The sequence below is a fragment of the Capra hircus genome, chromosome 4 (assembly GCF_001704415.2).
Source record: "Capra hircus breed San Clemente chromosome 4, ASM170441v1, whole genome shotgun sequence".
NCBI lineage: Eukaryota > Metazoa > Chordata > Mammalia > Artiodactyla > Bovidae > Capra > Capra hircus.
Window position 1 is genome coordinate 82,535,249 of NC_030811.1, and position 22,820 is coordinate 82,558,068.

Sequence of the window (22,820 nt, forward strand, 5' to 3'; positions counted from 1 at the left end):
GAAAAATAAAAGTAAAAATTCAAGTTCAGTAGATTTCCTATAATGTTTTAAGGTTAAAGAAATGATATAAAATGTCCTTGCCATAGGAAGAAAGTTATCAAATATGTAAGTCCACTCAAAGAGGGACCCACTGGCTCAAAAGGGTAAATTTAAGGCTTAATAAGAGTAACAAGTTCAATGAATTAAAATGTATCAAATATGTTAAAAGTTCAATTTCTTGATCTGGGTGGTTGTTTTAAGGGTGTCTGATATAGTAATTTATTAAGTTATACATTTAATTCTGTTTTCTGTATTTGTGCTGTTTAAAACGTACTTTTTAAACTGAGTGAATGAACTCTTCATATAATTTTCAGAAAAAGTATTCCAGAAAGTTCTATCCCTATGTTAAGTATCAATTTATCAAGTTGATAAAAACAGACAGCCAAAGTTGATATTTTCAATATTTATTAGTAAGGCTGAGGCCACAGCCTTTATACAGCACAATTTGCATAAGTTATCAAGATACATCTTGTATACAATCACAAAACCAAGACATATTTTTACATAGAGTAAAACTCAAGACAGATTTACAAGCATTTCTATACAATTCTCATGTATTTCAGTTCAATTTATATAGCCTTTAGCCCAAGAATTTTTGTTGGTTCATTAGATTTTTGAGAGATTTGGGTAGAACAGAAGAAAGAACACATTAGCAAATCACCAACACGGCATGCAACATGTAGTTAGAAACAAGACATATCTCCAAGTACTCTATTTTTTATTTTTAAACCAATTTTATTAGGTTTTTATCTTTTCAGACAAGAAACTTATTTCCTTTAACATCAGATGTGTTTTTGATAGGATATCAGCACACACATTAATTGGTAGTGGGAGCACCTGAGCACATCACCAACAAATATACATACACAATCAAACAAGAATCATATTCACATGCTGAATGCCACAGGGAATTAATATTTCAACTTTGTCTAGTATACCAAATGGATAGTTATGTACAGGGTAACGAATTAAGAAAATGCTCTCAATCTGCCTATCAGAGACGGAATCATTTGATTAAATGATCTTTATTTAAAGGGAGTCTTTAATAATAACAACAACATGGAACATACAGAAAACATCAGTGTGTCATATTCAATGAGAATATCTGTTTCACTCATTCATTCTGTGTCACATCAAAGGCAAGTTATTATTAAAGAGACAGCTCATAATTATTCATTGAGCTTTCTTTTACTTCCAGCTCAAGCTCAAAAAGAGGGAAAATCACTCTGTCACACATAGAGTTATAAACACATACATAGCTGTAGTTGGCTGCTTTTGGAATATTAGACATTGTAGCAATGAAAATAAGTTTTTAAAAATATTGTTAGTTATGATTTAAATAATAAAGTAAAAAAATACTATAAACATCTTTATGATATCTTAATGAAATGAAACACTGATCAAATCATTTCTAATAAATTGGGCACAATATAGTATATAATTTCATTTTACTTCACATCACCACCAACCTAGTTCACTACCTCTATCACCATGATCATCACAACCGTTCCTATAATAAGAATCAGTATCAGCTGGTTACCAGCTATAATATTCCCACAGTATGACTATTTTAATGTGTGTGATCCACAAAATTAAATCCACTGATATGCTGAAAATATGCATTTATTAATGTGATTAATTACAATATAGGCAACATTAAGGAGCAAAGACAATCACTTCCCCTTAGTCTTGGATACTCTTCTTTTAAACTGAAATGATAAATAAAGAGTTCAGAGTCATCAAAGTCTCCTTAACCTCAAGTAAAACAGTGAAACACAAACTTCTTAGTATTATCTATGTCTGTAATGACCATTCTAGACATCCCTGTCTTGTGTAAAAATTCACTCTGTGCTTTTGCTTCACAGCTAAAGGTTTCTTGGGGACCAAATTTTAAACCAAGAAGCAACTTGTGTCTGATGACTCAATGAAATTGTGGGAAAAATTAAGATGCTCTTCAAGGTATAAGTGCTGTAATTGGACTGATCACATGTTATTTAGAGATTACAAACTTTGTCTCTATTAGGATAAAAAAAGCTAATCCCAATAAAATAAATAAAATAAAAAGTGGAAAATCATGTGCTGTGATATATACAAAAAAGTAAAAAACACCGAGCCCTATTTGCAATTAAAAAAGAAACAGTTTTGTTGTAAGAAGGGTAATCAATATCAGAAGAAATGCATTTGTATAAGGTTCAGTGTTGCATAGAATAATTCCAGTACAACGTAGGTGTTTGGTCAGCTGCAAACTTGGCACGCTTGGCAGGATCTTACACTCTCTGAAGAGGGATGCTGGTGCACAAAAAGAAGCCCTGTCATGAACTCTCTCGATTGGCCTGGCCACATCACCAGTTCTTGGAATAGAGGGGCACCTATCTTGTTAAGACTCCTACTCTCTCATGTCAAATAGCTACCAAGGTATGATCTTTGTTTTGGTGGCACCTCCTTTTATGTATTTTAAAAGAAATGGCAACTGTAATGAAGTAAGCTAACTGGCCATGAACCTCTCATGCACACTTCTGGGTGTAAGCGGTTGCAGAAGAGGACCCATGGGAGCGAGAGTCTCCTTTTAAGGACAAACAATAGAGCCTTTTTATGTCAGAAGGAGATCTTCCTGAACCCTTTCCTTCCCCAATTACTTGATGATTATATGCTCCCTAAAGTGCTAAATTCTGCTGGAAATATCCATGGCAACCATCTGCAGATCTAGTTGTCTCTAAAAATAAATTTCTAGCAATATCAAATCCTTAGTAATTCTCTCACCGCATGCTCATTTTACAGCAATAATCAATGATAAAATTGCACTGTTAGGGGAGGGAGATTACAAACTAGAGGGAAGAAAAGTGACTGTTACGTTTTCTAGACTGGAAAGGAGTGAATTTATATATCTCTATAAATATAATAAAGATATGTAACATGGGGTTTATTATAAATTATTTAATTTTTAATGTCAAATTTAATCAATCAAGTATGTTTTTCTTTAAAAATGAGAAAATTCAATATCTGAGCAATATTTTTGTAGAAAATTTCTCTAATTCCGCTAGAATCTCACCCTTGAATAAAGAAGCAGCTTTTAAACTCAGAATTCACAGAGAAGCAATTTACTTTATTTTTATGGGTTTGGAAATAGGATGAGATCAGTATACTTTATTTAATTTATGATAACCCAATTTGTAAATGATTTTTATTAAGTTTTTAAACTTAAAAAAAATTGTTTTAACCTTTTTTGGTTAAATGAAAGCTTATATAAGTTCATATTTTAAGAAAAAATTGGTTTTGGAGTTAATATACTGCTTTTATCTATGTCTTTGCTTGCCATTGGTTTTGAAGATGCTTTTTCACATACAAAATTGGGGAAAAACCTGCATAATGCCTATTCCTCACTTATGTGTATAAAACTATATTTGGAAATGTGCTTTCATCTTTTCTCATAGATCACTTAGTTTGATCATCCCAACATCCCATTAGGAAGGTTAGGAATATGTAATTATATTTTCCCACAAATAAGAAAACTGAGGAAAACTGAGTTTAAGTGACACGTGCACGGTGACAGTTAGTGGCAGAACCAAGGCCGGAAGCCAGGCTTTGAATCCCAGCTGAGTTCATCTCCTCTAAGTCCATGTAACTTCCTTGTTCATGTTGTTGGTTGATGGGGAAGAGGATGTTTCATTTTAATGACTTAGATGTTGGTCCTTTTATTCTATATTATTAAAGTAGCTCAAAGAACACTTTCACCTTAATATAACATTGATTTTTCACATATTTTCCCAACACTGATGAACTTGATTACTAGGATACTGTCACTAAAGTAGGAAAATAGAGCACTAGGGAGAACTTGAATTTGGTGTCAGGGTTTTCATTTTACAATCAGTTAACATAGTAAGGGAAAAAGAAACTGTGGAAGAGCAGGAAATGACACCAATTAATCAATGTCACAGATTAGTATGACTTGTTTGCCAGAGGAAGAACTTTCTCCCTGTGCATTTATTACTCCAGAAAAAGAAAATATGTGGGATAGTACATTGATTTGCAACTTCACAAAGCACTAGTTATCATGCTTCCTAGAATATGTCAATTTAATCTAGGTCCTTTGGTATGCAGATTGAAAATGTCTTGGATTAAGGGTTATTTAAGAGATTTTGATGTTTTCAACCAAGGTTCCAACAGTTTATGGGACAATATTCTTTTCCATTAGCCAGTCATGGCTTTACGTCTAGATACATGTAATTCCATTTCTACTTAGTATTATTTTCAGTATACATTATTTCAAACTATACAAATGTGCTTTTACAACATGAATTCCAAAATTGGTGTTGTTCACCCTTATAACATTTAGACACAGAGAAAACTTATACAACATGATCTAAAAGCTATAATTTCTTAATCTCTGGTCCTCCTTACTTCTTTCTAGTCTGGACACACACTGTAGGTGTATCCTATGTCAGAATCTCAAAACAGTTATCTGAGAAGATGAAGAAGAAAGACTTTTGAAAACTGAGATTTGTTACATCAGTTCCTTCCTTTCAACCAAGCTCTTCTGCATAAAGGATAATTTTTGCCTGCATTAGAAACCATGTTAATCTTTAAGTCTCAGCCTTCAGTTAGCTATAGCTCAACTCGACTCAAAAATGTTTTGCATTAAGGAATCAAAATTTCTCTCACTGTTTTTCATGACAGCCACAAGAAATCCAAGGTTTCAGAACTCTTCTTTTTTTTCTTGTCTTCAATATATGGACTTTTTCTTTTGAGTTTTTTCTATGTTCCACAACCATACATGTGCAAAGGTTTCCGTATGCTTTTGCCTTTTGTTCCGCTTCTCACGATTACCCATGAAAACAGCTTAGAACCAATAGCATTCAACTATAGTCGCAATTAAGATGATTTAAAGCACTTTCTATACCCTGAGCAGACATATTTCTTCAGTGGGTTTGAGTAGGACTGACCAAAAGTTTGTGCCAGTTGACTATTCTTTTTCTGAGATCCACTTTGTCTAGCCAGATACAGGCTTCGCCAATCAAGGTCTTTTTCATAAACTTCCCTCCATTGGAAAAAAGTAAAATCTAGAAAAAATAGTCAAAATTATATATCTATTTGTGTGTACATTTTCAACTTCTTTTATGGACATTTGCACATCAAAGAAGTAACAGACAAGAAAGGGTGAGGGTGAGAGGAATTAGCAGACATCCTTGTAGGAGACTAATAACTAAGATGACCTCAAAAGATCTGCATAATGTTAATTAATCCACATCAACATTTCCCAAAGGCAGAGACCTATCCTGAAGGACAGAATTCTAGATAAGATATGTGTTATCAGCTAATTCTAACTCAGTTTATGCTTAAATTGATAGAAAGTTTCAGAAAAGAACTTTACTAGTTTATGAAAAACCAACTCAAATACAAAATTATTTGAGTGGTAAGTAAATAAATAAGAGTTTATAAGGCAGATAGAATATAACATTGATTTTAAATACCATTTAATTTACTGGGGCTTTTACTATGGTAAGCTCTTCTAGAGTGGTTTCTTGTCATATGTAGAATTTACATTAGTTGAAATTCCACGGGATCTCAAACTCAAGAATTTTTTTTCTTTTTTTTTTTAGGGATCAGTTGAAAGAAAGGTAGAGACAAGGTGGAGACAGCCATTAATTCTCTTAAGCTCTTTCTTTCTTTTTGGAGTCTCCTTCAGATAATTCATCTTTATTCCTGGCCGAAATTTACTTTTATGTTTCTGACTTCAAAATCTACTCTTCTATCTTTTCAAGCCTTTGATTTTGTGATTTCAAATTGCCTAATTATGTATTTCATTTGGACCTGCCCTCATCAGATTTATCACATTTCAGACAAACTCATGATTTTTTTCTCCCTCTAACCCTTTAACTACTCAGCCTCTGTGCCTGACACATCTGTTCACAGAGACTTCAGAGTGTCTTTTAATCTTATTATTCCCTTTAACTCTAATGTCAGTTAATCCTCTCAATGCAGTTTTTGCTTTGTAATATGTCTTACATTAGTCTCCAGCACAGGCCTTTATTTAAGCACCAGAACCGTGGTCTTCTCTTCCCACATTTTCATCATTACCCTCCCTCCTCTTTCTCCTTTCTCCTTCCTTGTCTCTACATCTACCAAAGGCGTACTGTGTACAAGCATTGTGCTAGGCTGCAGAACAGAGAGCAATGAAAATCCAGCTTTGCACCAGAGAAGTTGATAGCACAGAAACAGTGGCAGGTAAGTACATAAATGGTTGCACAAAACTGGGAGTCATGGCCTAATAAGATAAGCAAAACATGTGAATAAGATGTGATGAAGTATACCACATCATCAGTAAAGAGATGATTTTACACTGAAAGATGTGGAATATTGTAAGAGATGGAGAGAAATGAAGAAGGGAGTACTAAAGGGGGGGAAAAATACAAGCAAACAGTCCAAGAATTTGAAGATTCTGGTGTGACTGAAGTAAAGAGTGAGTGGAAAAGTATACAAAGAGATGAAATTAAATGGAATACAATTAAATAAATATAACTCACTTTAGAGGATTCTGAATGGGTCAGGATAACAGTGAATCATTGGAGGGTAATCTAGTCGGTGTTTTTAAAAGATATCTCTGCCAGTAGAGTGATAAAATGAATTAAAAGCATAAGATAGTGATGGCAAGTAGGCCAGGTATATTGCTGAAATGATTTGCATAATAAACATGAAGACCCAAAGAGGATTAGGGGCTGTGAGTGTGAAAAAAAAATCTGTATAAATGAAACTGAGTAGGTAGGATAAAGGCTAATTGGATGGGGTGAATGGGTTGTGGAATTTTCAAGGGACCCCGCAAAGTTACTTCTAAAAATTAACTTGTAAAATGTCACATAGTATATGATTGGCATATAAATATTGAATAATTAAATAGGAAATAAGTACAGTATAGATGAAAATTTAAAAATAGGAACGGTATGAGTTACCTGAAGAGAATGTCCAGCAGGACTTAGGCTGAATCTAAAAGTTTCATTGAATGAAGGCTCTCGATCATGTCTACATACTCTTGTTTTTTTCTTGATCACCTTTTTTTGGGTAGATATGTTCATCACATATAGTTTCACATATAAATCTGAAAATAAGAATTCAGCTTGTTAAGTGTCCATTAACAATACATTTATACAATTAGCATTATAATTGTATACTGAGAGCTTCCTTACATTTTACGTAAAGCCAGTAGACTGTGAACAATTTGTTTCAGACAACATAGAGCAATTAAAATATACCTAATTAAAACACACCAATTTTCTTAGCAGTTTAAATGTTTACTTGTATAATAAATATATCACTCTAAGTTTGTGTTGGAAAAGAATCTAATTTTTAACCAGTAAAATATCAATTTGCTCTACATAAGATAAATTCATTCTTATTTCATTTTTTTTTCAGATATATTTGATACACAGTCCAAATTTTAGTTAGCATTTTCCAGGGCATTTAGTTCATTCTCCTAAGGAGTTCTTAGCTACATTATATTGCTTATTATCACAAAATTAGATACCTGGTAAGTGATCAGGAGATTTAAATTTGTAGGTAATATTTCTACACTGTAGGATTTCAACTATTAGTTGTTCCCCATCTGTCTTCATTTCTTTCTTCAATGCAATCTTGATTTCTCCCATTACCTGAGTTTTAACTGGAACGATTTAATTAAAAAGTTAAGGAATACGTCATGTCATTTATTAACATGTTCATTCAATAATTTTTCTGTACTTTCAATTATTGAGTGTTTATCAAGAGCTAAACACCTTATCATATCCTATGGATACACAGATGAACAGAATACAGTCCAAGCCCTTAAGGAGTAGAAAGTCTCACGGGAAAACTAATAAATTATAAACTTAAAATGAGGTATGTTCAGTATAATGATAAGCTAGTAACATGAGAGGTATGGGGGAAATGTAAGTAGGTGTCACTCAACTGTAGATTTTTAGCCCAAAAGAGGTAATAGATGAGACAATAGGAGACTGTAGAAAGATAGTCATACATACAAATAATAGAATTCCAATTTATAGCAAACATTAAGTCAAGTGAAATACAAGAAGCTGTCTGCCAACAGTTGCTCATTACCTACCAGGCTTACAAAGGAACACTTGCTAACACAACTAAATGTTGTTGTATATTATATCTACTTCCATTCTATTTTCTTTGTAAGAGAAGTGGCCAACAAGAGTATATAGTAATAAAATTACACTAGGGAAAAATACGAGTGATTTAAATGAATTCAAGATATTCTTTCTCTAGTATTTATTCTTTCTCTAGCATGAAGAAGCAATTCATGCTAGGTCAAATTCTATGTTGATTTCAATGGATTTTTTTTCCTCTATTGATTCACACATTTATTCACTTACTCATTCACCAACAGATATTTTATTTCCCATTCTACTTTGTGATAAACACTCTGTTAGGAAGAATGGATACAATGGTAAGCCAACATATACGTGCTTACTGGTTTTATGGTTTTTCAGTATATTGGGAAGAAATACTTCAGTGAAATAATTTCATCAGTAAACATACAATTAGAAAGAGAGATGTTCTGATGCCTAAAAGCATGGTTATGAGAAAGTCTAGGAAAGGACTTCATGAACTGAAACCAGAAGAATAAGAAAGAATTAACTAGGTGATATGGATGGAGAAGAACATCCTAAAGAGAAGGAACAGTGTGTCCACAAAAGGCAACATCACTGGACCAAGGAACTAAATAAATATTCATGGGATTATAATATACTGTTAAGTGGTACTATGTTTAGAATTTGCATTTTATCTTTAGAACAATTGAAATCCAGTGAAGGTCTTTAACATGGATGTAGATCATTTGTTCTCATATGTTTCAATCTCAGGCTTTCTTTATATTACAAAAAGAAAACACTGGTTCTCAAAGAACATCAAAGTTTCTAATTAAAAAGTAAAAGTATATATTTACAAATATTTATTCATTGGTTCCATTAAAATGATAAGAATATACCTGTATGTAGGGATTTTAATGAAAAATAACCATAATTAAAAAAAAAACAGTGAGGCATTCCATTTCATTTTTTTTTTCAGATTTCATCAGTACTTGTCTTAATAGAGGATGGCTGAATTCTCATACTTGTTTCTACATTAAATCCAGTTCAATATGTCGTGTTAGCTGAAATATGTAATTGTTTTACATATATACATAGTTGGAAAAGGAAGGAGTGAGTATTTTAGTATCCTTTTCAGATAACTGCGGACAATCTTTGATACTACCAAAACATGAAAAGCAATGTTTCTTTTTTTTAAAGATGAATGGAAATGTAGAATCTGAAACCATATCAACGAACTTTTTCTGTACCTTCACTTTAAGATACTGTAGTCTATCTTGCACCTTGAATGGATCATTTAACTCTACCCTAATTGGTAACATCATATACTATTTATTTTGTAAAATAATGGTCTACTGAGTCATATAGGTCTTCAAGACTTTGACACAATTTATACAATATTAAAAACACTTTTGTTAATATCGCCACCCATATCATGAAAAAAGTCTGAATTATGAAAAGCTGTCAAGTTCAGGGAAGCAGATAAAAGTTTTTGAAAATTTCATTTTTACTTATAAGTTGATTTTTGTCATTGACAGCAACTACTGTCACTGTTGTCTTAAAGTGACAAACTCACTTTGCTAATTTTTTAGAAAATGGCTGCTGACTATACCATGGACTTTTTAAAGTGAATGCTGCCAAAATTTTTTTTTTCATTCAAATCTCAAGACAGAGAGCAAAATCTTATCAATCAGGGCAACAACTTTATCTGTAAAACAGTCATATTTCTTTCCTCCAAACCCAAAAGAAATCAGACAGAACTAATACTGCTCCATTCCTCAAACTGTAACTGGGATGGAGGGGAAAAAAGAGTATATTCTGAGTGGTAGGGAGGGAGTCAAGGAAAACACTCCAACTATTTGAAGCCAATAGGAGTTGAAGTCAGAATTGATCACATCAATTAGCATGATGAAAGGAAAGAAAACAAAACAAAACTAATTTTTCTGGAAAAAATTCAGTTATAGGCGGTATTCCTCTTTTGTAGGTTCAGAAACTCCAACTTGCCAGGCATATAAAATCTGTTGTTGTTTTCACTTTTTCACTTCTGAAGAAAAGTGGAATTAAAAACTTGTTAACTAAAGTTCTCAGAGCATCACATTGCCGATTTTTTTCTTGGGAGGTTACATTCACATGCTTCATAGTGTGATACTTGTGAAGCTCTTGTTTTGGCCACCTCATGCGAAGAGTTGACTCGTTGGAAAAGACTCTGATGCTGGGAGGGATTGGGGGCAGGAGGAGAAGGGGACAACTGAGGATGAGATGGCTGGATGGCATCACGGACTCGATGGACGTGAGTCTGAGTGAACTCTGGGAGATGGTGATGGACAGGGAGGCCTGGCGTGCTGCGATTCATGGGGTCACAAAGAGTCAGACATGACTGAGCGACTGAACTGAACTGACTGACTGACTAAAAGTAAAAAAGAGACATGTCTACTGAGGTAGTCTCAAAGGATGCATGCATTAATTATGAGTTATGACTATCAATCATGCTTATCCTTTCATAGCTACAAAATGCCTTTGTCTTTGAAATCAAATGCATGGATGGTGACAAAAACCTCTGTGTCCACTCTCTCCACAGGTTGGGGTAGTTTGGTGGATGGGAGGGACAGCAACGCCAGATCATCTTGAGCCTTTGAACCAAAGAATACAACACACACAGAGAGGACATGTGAGGGTGTTTTGTAATTTTGTTTGGAACAGAGAGCAAAGTAGCAGTATTAGGAGATTAAAGGCTTATACGGTAAGAACTATAAAACAGTAATAAAGGAAACTGAAGATAATTCAAAGAAATAGAAAAATATTCTATGCTCTTGGATTGGATGAATTAATATTGTTAAAATGATAATGCTGCCCAAAGCAATCTACTGATTTGCAATCTACAAATTGCTTTGACCAGCCTCCAGGTCTCTTAGTTTCCCAAAACTTCCATTTTAGTTGTATTAATAGAATAGAAATTAATCCTACTCCAGAGAAGATATTTATCCTACAACATGACACAGCTCTGATTAAGAGTAGAGAGAACATTGTCTTTTCTCCACTGTATATTCTTGGCTAGATTTTGTAGATTAACTGACTGTAGGTGTGGGTTTATTTTTGGGCTATTTGTTCCATTTATCTGAATATCTGTTTTGGTGCTAATACCAAATCAAATCTCTTTTGATTACTGTAGCTTTGTAATATTGTCTGGAGTCTAGGAGGGTTATGCCTCTTAGCTTTGTTCTTTTTCCTCAGGATTGCTTTGGCAATTCTGAGTGTTTTATGATTCCATATAAATTTGGGATTATTTGCTCTAGCTCTGTGAAAAATGTCATGGGTAATTTGATAGAGATCACATTAAATCAGTAGATTGCTTTGGGCAGCATTATCATTTTAACAATATTAATTCATCCAATCCAAGAGCATAGAATATTTTTCTATTTCTTTGAATTATCTTCAGTTTCCTTTATTACTGTTTTATAGTTCTTACCGTATAAGCCTTTAATCTCCTTGAACAGGTTTATTCTACTTTAAAAGGGATTTTTTTTAAAACTTTCTCTTTCTGATATTCATTGCTCCTATAAACAAATGCAACAGATTTCTGTATGTTAATCTTGTATCTAGCTATCTTGCTGAATTCATTTATCAGTTCTAGTAGTTTTTGTGTGGAATGCTGCTGGGAAAGCTGGACGGCCACATGCAAATCAACGAGGTTGGAGCACACCCTCATACCATACACAAAAACAAACTCAAAATACACCATACAACTCCTACAAAAGAACACAGGCAAAATATTTTCTGACATAAATAACACTAATGTTTACTTAGGACAGTGTCTAAGGCAATAAAAATAAAAGTAAAAATAAGCAAATGAGACCTAATCATACTTACAAGCTTTTGCACAGCACATGAAACCATAAACAAAATTAAAAGACAATCTATGGACTGGGAGAAAACATTTGCAAAGGATACACCTGAAAAAGGTTTAATTTCCAAAATATACAAATAGCTCATACAACTCAACAACAACAACAACAAAAGCCCAAAACAGCCCAATAAGAAAGTGAGTAGCAGACATAAGCAGACATTTCTCCAAAGAAGACATACAGATGGCCAACAGACACATTTGCCAAAGTAAAAACAGCACCCAGCTGTGGATGTGACTGGTGATGGAAGTAAGTCCAGTGCTATAAAGAAGAATATTACATAGGAACCTGAAATGTTAGGTCCATGATTCAAGGCAAATTGGAAGTGGTCAAACAGGAGATGGCAAGAGTGAACATAGACATTTTAGGAATCAGTGAACTAAAATGGGCTAGAATGGGTGAATTTAACTTAGACCATTATATCTCCTACTATGGGTAAGAATCCCTTAGGAGAAATGGACTAGCCCTCATAGTCAACAAAAGAAACCAAAATGCAGTACTTGGGTTGCAATCTCAAAAACAACAGAATGATCTCTGCTCGTTTTCAAGGCAAACCATTCAATATCACAGTAATCCAAGTCTATGCCCTGACCAGTAATGCTGAAGAAGCTGAAGGTGAAGAGTTCTATGAGGACCTACAATACCTTTTAGAACTAACACCCAAAAAAGATGTCCTTTTCATTATAGGACACTGGAATGCAAAAGTAGGAAGTCAAGAGATACTGGAAAAAATAAAACAAAACAAAACAACAAAAAAGGAGATACCTGGAGTAACAGGTGAATTTGGCCTTGGAGTACAAAATGAAGCAGGGCAAAGGCTAACAGAGTTTTGCCAAGAGAATACACTGATCATAGCAAACACCCTCTTCCAACAACACAAAAGACGACTCTACACATGGACATCACCAGATGGTCAATACCAAAATCAGACTGATTATATTCTTTGCAGCCAAAGATGAAGAAGCTCTATGCAGTCAGCAAAAACAAGATCAGGAGCTGACTATGGCTCAGATCATGAAATCCTTATTGCAAATTCAGACTTAAATTGAAGAAAATAGGGGAAACCACTAGACCATTCAGGTATGACCTAAATCAAATCCCTTATGATTATATAGTATAAGTAACAAATTTAAGGAGTTAGATCTGATAGATAGAGTGCCTGAAGAACTATGGATGGAATTTTGTGACATTGTACAGGAGGCAGTGATCAAGACCATAACCAGGAAAAAGAAAGGCAAAATGGCAAAATGGTTGTCCGAGGAGGCCCTACAAATAGCTGAGAAAAGAGAAGTGAAAGGCAAAGGAGAAAAGGAAAGATATACCCATGTGAATGCAGAGTTCCAAAGAATAGCAAGGAGAGAGAAGAAAGCCTTCCTCAGTGATCAATGCAAAGAAATAGAGGAAAACAACAGAATGGGAAAGACTAGAGATTGCTTCAAGAAAATTAGAGACACCAAGGGAACATTTCATGCAAAAATGGACACAATAAAGGACAGAAATGGTATGGACCAGACAGAAGCAGAAGATACTAAGAATAAGTGGCAACAATACGCAAAAGAACCATACAAAAAAGATCTTCATGATCCAGATAACCATGATGCTGTGTCACTCACCTAGAGCCAGACATCCTAGAATGGGAAGTCAAGTGGGCCTTAGGAAGCATCCCTACAAACAAAGCTAGTGGAGGTGATGGAATTCCAGTTGAGCCATTTCAAATCCTAAAAGATGATGCTATGAAAGTGCTGCACTCAATATGCCAGCAAATTTGGAAAAGCCAACAGTGGCCACAGGGCTGGAAAAGGTCAGTTTTCATTCCAATCCCAAAGAAAGGCAATGCCAAAAAATGTTCAAACTACTGCACAGTTGTACTCATCTCACATGCTTGCCAAGTAATGCTCAAAATTCTCCAAGGCAGGCTTCAGCAATACGTGAACCGTGAGCTTCCAGAAGTTCAAGCTGGATTTAGAAAGCCAGAGGAACCAGAGATAAAATTGCCAACATCCATTGGATCATTAAAAAAGCAAGAGAAAAACATCAACTTCTCCTTTATTGACTATGCCAAAGCCTTTGACTGTGTGGATCACAACAAACTGTGGTGAATTCCTAAAGAGATGGGAATACCAGATCATCTTACCTGCCTCCTGAGAAATCTGTATGCTGGTCAAGAAGCAACAGTTAGAACTGGATATGGAACAACAGACTGTTTCCAAATCGGGAAAAGAGTACGTCAAGGCTGTTTATTGTCACCTTGCTTATTTAACTTCTATGCAAGGTACATCATGCAAAATGCCAGGCTAGATGAAGTACAAGCTGGAATCAAGATTACTGGGAGAAATATCAATACCCTCAGATATGCAGATGACACCACCCTTATGGTAGAAAGTGAAGAAGAACTAAAGAGCCACTTGATGAAAGTGAAAGAGGAGAGTGAAAAATTTGTCTTAAAATTCAACATTCAGAAAACTAAGATCATGGCATCTGGTCCCATCACTTCATGGCAGATAGATGGGGAAACAATAGAAACAGTGACAGACTTTATTTTTGAGGGGCTCCAAAATCACTGCAGATGGTGACTGAAGCCGTGAAATTAAAAGATGTTTGCTCCTTGGAAGAAAAGCTATGGTCAACCTAGATAGCATATTATAAAGCAGAGATATTACTCTGCCAAAAAAAGTCCTTCTAGCAAAGCTATGGTTTTTCCAGTAGTCATGTATGGATGTGAGAGTTGGACGATAAAGAAAGCTGAGTGCTGAAGAATTCATGCTTTTAAACTGCAGTGTTGGAGAAGACTCCTGAGAGTCCCTTAGAGTTCAAGGATATCAAACTGGTCAATCCTAAAGGAAATCAGTCCTAAATACTCATTGGAAGGACTGATGCTGAAGCTAAAACTCCAATACTTTGGCCACCTGATGCGAAGAAGTGACTCACTGGAAAAGACCCTGATGCTGGGAAAGACTGAAGGCAGGAGGAGAAGGGGATGACAGAGGATGAGATGAGTGGATGGCATGGACATTAGTTTGAGTAAGCTCTGGGAATTGGTGATGGACAGGGAAGCCTGGCGTGCTGCAGTCCATGGGGTCACAAAGAGTAGGACATGACTGAGCAACTGAACTTAACTGAATAGACACAGGAAAAGATGCTCAACACTGCTTGCTAATTATTTAAGACATGCAAATCAAATGTACACTGAACAGAAAGGCCACTATTAAAATGTCAACAAATAACAAATACTGGAGAAAGTGCAAAGAAAAGAACACCCTTCTACTTTGTTGGTAGGAATGTAAACTGGTACGGCCACTATGAAAGCAGTACAGAGGTTCCTCAAAAAACTAAAAATAGAGTTACTGTATGATATGGTAATCCCATCTTGGGCATATTTGTGGACAAAACTACGATTCAAAAAGATACATACACCCCAATGTTCATATCAGCGCTATTTACAGTAGTCAAAAGACATGGAAACAACTTAAATGTCCATGGACAGAAGAATAGATAAAGAAGATGAGATCAATATATATATATAAAATGGACTATTACTCAGTCATGAAAAGAATGAAATAATGTCCTTTGCAGCAACACAAAGGGCCTAGAGATTATTATATGAAATAAGGCCAGAATGAGAAAGGCAATGACCATATGATATCACTTATTTGCAGAATTTAAAATATGACACAAATGAGCTTATTTATGAAACATAAACAGACTCATAGACATAGAGAAATGACTTGTAGTTGCCAAAGGGAAGGGGAATGGGAGGGGGATAGACTGGGATTAGCAGATGCACCCTATTATATATGAAAGAATAAACAAGGTCCTACCGTATAGCTTAAGGAACTATACTCAATAACCTGTAATAAAACATAAGGGCTCCCCAGGTGACTCAGTGGTAAAGGATCTGCCTGCCAAGCAGGAGATGCGGGTTCAATCCCTGGGTTGAGAAGAAACCCTGGAGGGAAAAATGGCAACCCACTCTAGAATGCTTGCCTGGGAAATCCCTAGACAGAGAAGGCTGGTAGGCTTCAGTCCATGGGTCACAAAAGACTTGGACACGACTTACAGATTAAACAACAACAATAAACCGTAATGGAAAATAATATGAAAAAGAAATATATATATAAAACTACAAATATACATCACTTTTGCTGTACACTAGAAACTAACACCGGAGAAGGCAATGGCACCCCACTCCTGTACTCTTGCCTGGAAAATCCCATAGACAGAGAAGCCTGGTGGGCTGCAGTCCATGGGGTCACTAAGAGTCGGGCATGACTGAGCGACTTCACTTTCCCTTTTCACTTTCATGCATTGGAAAAGGAAATGGCAACCCACTCCAGTGTTCTTGCCTGGAGAATCCCAGGGACGGGGGAGGCTGGTGGGCTGCTGTCTATGGGGTCGCACAGAGTCGGACACGACTGAAGCGACTTAGCAGCAGCAGAAACTAACACAACATGCAAATCAACTATATTTCAACTAAAAAAAGGGAATAGAAAGAAGAGGGATATAGAGGGAATAGCTAAAAAATGAGATGACAAAATGATAGGGGGGTGAAAATGGGGATAACAGAGGTAAGTGCAAATAATCCCATTTAAAATTTATTAATACATTAGACACATCCTGGGAACGAAATGAAATAAGATAGAAATCAATCCTATTGGCACAGAATGAAGAAAGGCTTAGGATGATACGGAGAAAAATGAAGAGTAAAGAAATTTCAGAATAATGATAGATATGTTAGAACCAAAAAATATGATCTGTTATAATTAATTGCTCCAGAAAAAAGTAAAAACTAAATTCAAGAGAACAGAAAATAAGATCTATTTAAAATATAAATGTATTTACTTGAAACAACAGAAGAGTGAACATCTGGGTCAAAAGCCTATTGTGTTTTCCTGGAGATCCTAAGTTCATATTCTGATATATCCAACTTAAACTACTTCAAGTATACAGAAAAAGCATTTTTAAAAATCCAGGGGAAAAACTAAGTTCCCCAAAAAAGAAACAGATTGCGTTTCTAAAGTATTTCAAAGACTATGTAAAGGATATAGAACCTGTAATAATAGTGAAAGAAAAAGAGATGAAAGAGAGAGAAAGAATGGGAATGAATGGAAAATTTGAAGATGAAATCCAGGAGACCAATACATAATGGAAGAGGAAAGTGGAAAAAAGTATGAGTATTGATTTCCTTTGTGCAGAGAGTTAATACAATTTAAATTTGAAATGTAGTATTAAAATACATAATTACTTACTCTTATTTGTTTATTAAACTTAGTGAGATTTTTTATAGACTATGGCTAAAATTTATTGAAATATTTTACATGACTAAAATACTTATTGAAATTAAGCTAGTCTTGTTTTTACTATATTACTTTTATTAGATTAAAAAACGATATGATCATTTTTGACAAAGAATAGGAATAATTTAATTCAATTTTAACAAAATTGTGTGTGTATCCCTTTATCTCTTTGGTTAACTGAAGAAAGTGTAACTGTAAAATTGGTTTATTTTTATCTTCCACAGCTTTCTTTTTTTTCACACTCTCTTGTGCTGTATTCTCCTTTAAGATATGCAGTGTTCTTTCAACTTTTCCGTTTTCTTAAAGAAGAGTTTACATATATTTTATCTTTGAAAAGCTGTGTTTTTTACATCTGTATGGAACATTTATGTACATACTTATATCTAGATCTCCAACTAATCTGTAGTTTTAGTAAAGTATATTTTAAGAAAACATTGCAATTAACAAAATACAATCATCATTTCACAGCAAGAAATAAGGTTGATGTAATCCCCATTTTACAGATGAGAAAACAGTGGCTTGAGTATTTTAAGTAACTTGCCAAATTTAAAGTGCTAGGCAGAAATTTAAACTTCTGGTTTTAAGCACAGGTCTCTATTCTCTCATGAACACCTTATGTTTTCTTATGAATAATACTTTTAAAAACATTGGCTCATTTATGGAAATATTCATATAAAATATTAAAAACATATTATCAGAATGAAAGAATTTTCAGTAGTTCTTTTGCTATTTTATCTTACCTGGACATAGGACTTTAGAAAGAAAAGAGGCATAGCAAACAATTATTTTAGTTGGTTAAACAATAGCTGGAAGCTACAGTCTTCCTTTACACACTAGATCAGTTATGCAGATTATTGATATGAAAGGACAAAGCAGCAGTAAATACTTCCAGCCCAGGGAAGTCCAATACTTCCAGCAACATTCATTAATTATATGAGATTCTATATGTAACTGGCTTAAATAGACAAAGTAATTTCAAATAAGTAAATTCATTAAGAAAATATTTTTTAGCTATATTATTCATATTTTTAACACTTAACCGGGTAGAGTGCACTCTGAGGTTTACTCTCTCCCAGAATTGTAAGCATTATATTGCAATCTGAGCACCTTTTGCCAACAGGAGACCATTTTAGGCAACAATCTCTTTAGAGGCAGTGTTTGCATTTGCAAATTTTCATTAGTAAGTACCACATAACAATGCTTCAGGTTATTGGTGTCAGCTACTGCAATATGAATTGGTGTTAGGCAAGATTCACATTTAGCTCTGACTGTCTAACACCTCATAATTTGTTTCTTAGCTCCTATCACTCATTCCAAACCTAAGAAAACTTTAATATGAAATTAAGATGGATTTTAAATACTAGGAATTCTGGCTTCTAACCCCATGAGATGGCAGGCCAGTCATCAAATATCTCTGCTTTGTATTTCTTCATATCATAAAGTAGAAGTACGTAATAAGCTTATTTACAGACTATTTATAATATCACTTTGCACTTTATAGAATAATATATTTTTAGACATTTTCTGATGTCATCTAAAGATTATTTAGTCCTAGCCCTCTTCTAAACATCTTCCACCCTAGATGAGTTTGTCTGTTTACTTGGAGATTCTAAACCTACTCATTACAGAAAATCTTGATAATGTGCTAATACCTGTCAATAACCAAAGTAGTGGTGCATATTACCTCATGTATAATTATATTGCTTTTCATTTCACTTATTTTTACCCAATCAGTATCAAGTCTAAATGATGAGCTAAAAAAACGTTACCACAACAAAGGTAAATTAACATAATGCCTAAAATGGTAATTATTCAATAAGCATTAATTCTTATTTCTCAACATTTAATGCAAAGGAAGATGAGTTCTAGAAGTAACCGACAGTTTAGACCTAGCATCTGTTATCTATACCTGCGAACTGCTCAATCTATTCGAAGCAAGCAAACAAAACAAAAATATGTGTCTTGACATAGTCATAAAAATCAATACTTTGTAAAAGGAAATTTCTTTAAAAAATTTTCTTCTACTTCACTGAGCCTGTTAGAGAGAGGAAGTAAGCTAACTATAATTAGTTCTATTCAATAGTCCTCTATAATTTCCAACCGTGTATATCAACCCTGCCCTAGAGTCTATGATAAATTTTACTTCTATGTTGAAATTATACCTCTCTCTTCCAAAAGTTCAAATGGTACTCACTAATTTAACGGTGGTACCCAATAATTATCTAAAATTGGCACTTCCTTTTTCTTTACACCTTGTCCTTGAGTAGCAGGAAAAAGCTACAGATCTTTTAACAAGTCTGGTAATCTTATATGTAATGAATTTTATCTCCTAGTAAATCACTATTTTCTAGACGCTGTATTCAAGCCATTCATATGTTTTAAACTTAGTTCTCAGAAACGTTTTCTGGACAAAGGCATAGAACATTTTATATGTAGGACTGAGGAGTGAAGAATTATAGTTTTAAAGGCGTATCCTAGTAATTTAATGTTTGAAAGGGGGAAGAAGCAAAATGGAACTAATTTCTTCCTTCTGTAGTACATTACGGAGAAGGCAATGGCACCCTACTCCAGTACTCCTGCCTGGAAAATCCCATGGTTGGAGGAGCCTGGTGGGCTGCAGTCCATAGGGTTGCTAAGAGTCAGACACGACTGGGCAACTTCACTTTCACTTTTCACTTCCATGCATTGGAGAGGGAAATGGCAACCCACTCCAGTGTTCTTGCCTGGAGAATCCCAGGGACGGGCGAGCCTGGTGGGCTGCCATCTATGGGGTCGCACAGAGTCGGACACGACTGAAGCACTTGGCAGCAGCAGTATATTAAATTCTATTTCAAGTGCCCTCATGAAGCTGACTCTCCATAAATCAGCTTGCTCATCCAATGAAAATGATACCACATAGCAGCTCCATTATCTGACTCCTTTTCTACCTCCGTATATAACAGATGATCCTAAATTCTTGGATCCAGTCCTTTTTACAAAACATACCACTAATAAAGTGTTAGAGAATTTCCAAGACAGGATTTGTAAATGCTTCACGAAGAGATATAAATAATTTCTTTATAAAGAAATTCAATATAGTTGGTTTTCCCAACAAAATGAATCCTCATCCTAAATATATTTTAAGAAATATAATTTTCTACTCTGTCACAGTTTAAGTATACACTCATTTATAACCAAGTGAATAAATGCTACTATGATATTTTAGATGACAATACAAAGTGAATAATTTTAAAGTAATGTATGTAAAATTTAGTCACATTGTCTCATTTGTCCTAAACCATTTGAAGTAGACAGAGGCATCACTAACTTCACTTTAAAGAAAGGAGACTGCAAAGTTTAGGTTGACTAATTTGCAAAAATCACATAGCTAAAGAAAGATGTTTCCAACAAGACACCCCAAGATTACTGCCAAAATCCTGATTATCTATTATGTGAGTGATGATGTGCCAAATTCATGTGTATTGTTGTGACTGTGTATATGTTGAGGGGAGGAAAGTTTGGATTTTTTTTTGGCGGGGAGTGGCTCAAGATTTGTGGGAAAGTTGTACTGGAAAGACTAGGTACAGACAGGGTGAGCATTTGCTCACCCATTTCCACTTCCCTGGTGGCTCAGAAGGTAAAGCGTCTGTCTACAATGAGAGAGACCTGAGTTTGATTCCCTGGAGAAGGAAATGGCAACCCACTCCAGTACTCTTGCCTTGAAAATCCCATGGACGGAGGAGCTTGGTGCAGGCTACTGTCCATGGGGTTGCAAAGAGTCGGGCAAGACTGAGCAACTTCACTTTCCTTTCCAAAGTATTAATTTGTGACTCATATACTTCTCAATTTGTTACATGTAGGGAGTTACAATTTACTTGAATGGTATATCAATAATGTATTCAATTTATTAAATAACTCTCCTACTTCAGGCATATTAAATCTATAGACTACTTCCAGGTTTCAAGTGTGTAGATTGTGCCTTATTTACCCTTTTTAGCCTAGAAAAGATACCTAGAATATATTGGATGTTTAATGGATGAATCTGTAAAGTTTTTTCTAATCTTTACAGCAAACCTGCAAAACCTGTATCATTTTCATTTAGCTCTTTGGAAAGTGACTTAACAGGCTTGAGGTAAAACCTATGCTCTTCCCATTAAATTAAGCTGAAGCCATAGATTTGGAGATTCTTCTGGGATTTTTTCAAACTTATGGTTTCTCCCCAAATAAATGCTTTTTGTGAATGTATTAATTGCATTCTCTGTTTATATGCATATACAAGCCCCTGTTACTCAAAGTCATGGAGAGACATCCTAGTATATGGTCATGTCTCAAGGCTGAGTGCAGCTGAAAGGGGCATTTTGTTATGTTTTCATTGAATGTTTTTTCAGAGCAGAAGCATTCTGTAAGCTTTCATTAAGGGCTTTATTTGAAATAACCCAGATTCAAGGAGATATTTTATACAACAAGGCAGGCATTTGGGCCTAATGTGATATAAGAGTTTTGAGAAAGTAGGACAGAACTGCACATTCTTTCCATCTTCTTACATAAAGAAAGCCTTTCTTTCTGAGACAAAGCCAGAAAGAACATCATTTTAGAAAGAAAAACATAGATTCTTCTGATTGATCTCCAGTGTTTTGGCATTTTTTGGTCCCTATGGTACATGCTCCTTAGCATCTCCTTTACTGTGACTGAAAATAACCAGAGTTCTTTAAAAAAAAAACAAAAACAAAAACAAAACAGAACAGCTTTTGATTAAAACCTCCCATCCATTATCTTGTATAAGACCAAAAAAACAAACAAACCAAACTAAAACAACAAAAAACATTAGCTGTTAGAGAAAAGAAATTGAAAACCTAAAAGGACATTACATTTTAAATATTTGCAGTTATGAAACACCTCTCAAATGCATCAGGAAAACAAGTCCTAAAAGGAATGAAATAGGACAGCTGGTATGATTAGTGTTAGCTGCTCAGTTGTGTCCGACTCTTTGCAACCCCATGAACCATAGCCCACCAGGCTCCTCTGTCCATGGGATTCTGCAGGCAAAAATACTGGAGTGGGTTGCCATTTCCTTCTCCAGTGTTCTTTCCTCACTGGAATAGACCCTGATGCTGGGAAAGATTCAAGGCAGGAGGAGAAGGAGATGACAGAGGATAAGATGGTTGGATGGCATCTTTGACTGGGTGGACATGAGATTGAGCAAGCTCCAGGAGTTGGTGATGGACAGGGAAGCCTGGTGTAGTGCAGTCCATGGGGTCACAAAGAGTTGGACATGACTGAGGAACTGAACTGAACTGAACTGAACTGAATGTTCTTTTCTAGAGATGCATTAAGTTTAAGAAGACAGGCATTGTTTAGACCTCCCATCTAAACTTCTCTTGACCTTTGATCTAAAACCAGGAAGATTACCCACTTAGGAGAAGTGGGTATATTTTCTATTTACAGAAAAATCTTAACATCATCATGTAATGATTTTAGAATATAAAATCAGATAATAGCATAATGTTAGGGACACTAGAAGCTCC

General features: G+C 34.9%; 1 protein-coding gene across 1 annotated transcript in view; it reads right to left on the reverse strand.

The window, feature by feature from the left end:
* Positions 428 to 22,820, reverse strand: part of PCLO (piccolo presynaptic cytomatrix protein) — a 378,440-nt gene continuing 356,047 nt past the window's right edge. The window contains exons 23-25 of the mRNA XM_018047285.1: positions 7,556 to 7,690; positions 6,984 to 7,129; positions 428 to 5,096 (exon numbers count right to left, since the gene is read on the reverse strand). Coding sequence (XP_017902774.1) covers positions 4,956 to 5,096; positions 6,984 to 7,129; positions 7,556 to 7,690 — 422 coding nt within the window. The 3' untranslated portion in view covers positions 428 to 4,955. The remainder of the gene's footprint in view (positions 5,097 to 6,983; positions 7,130 to 7,555; positions 7,691 to 22,820) is intronic.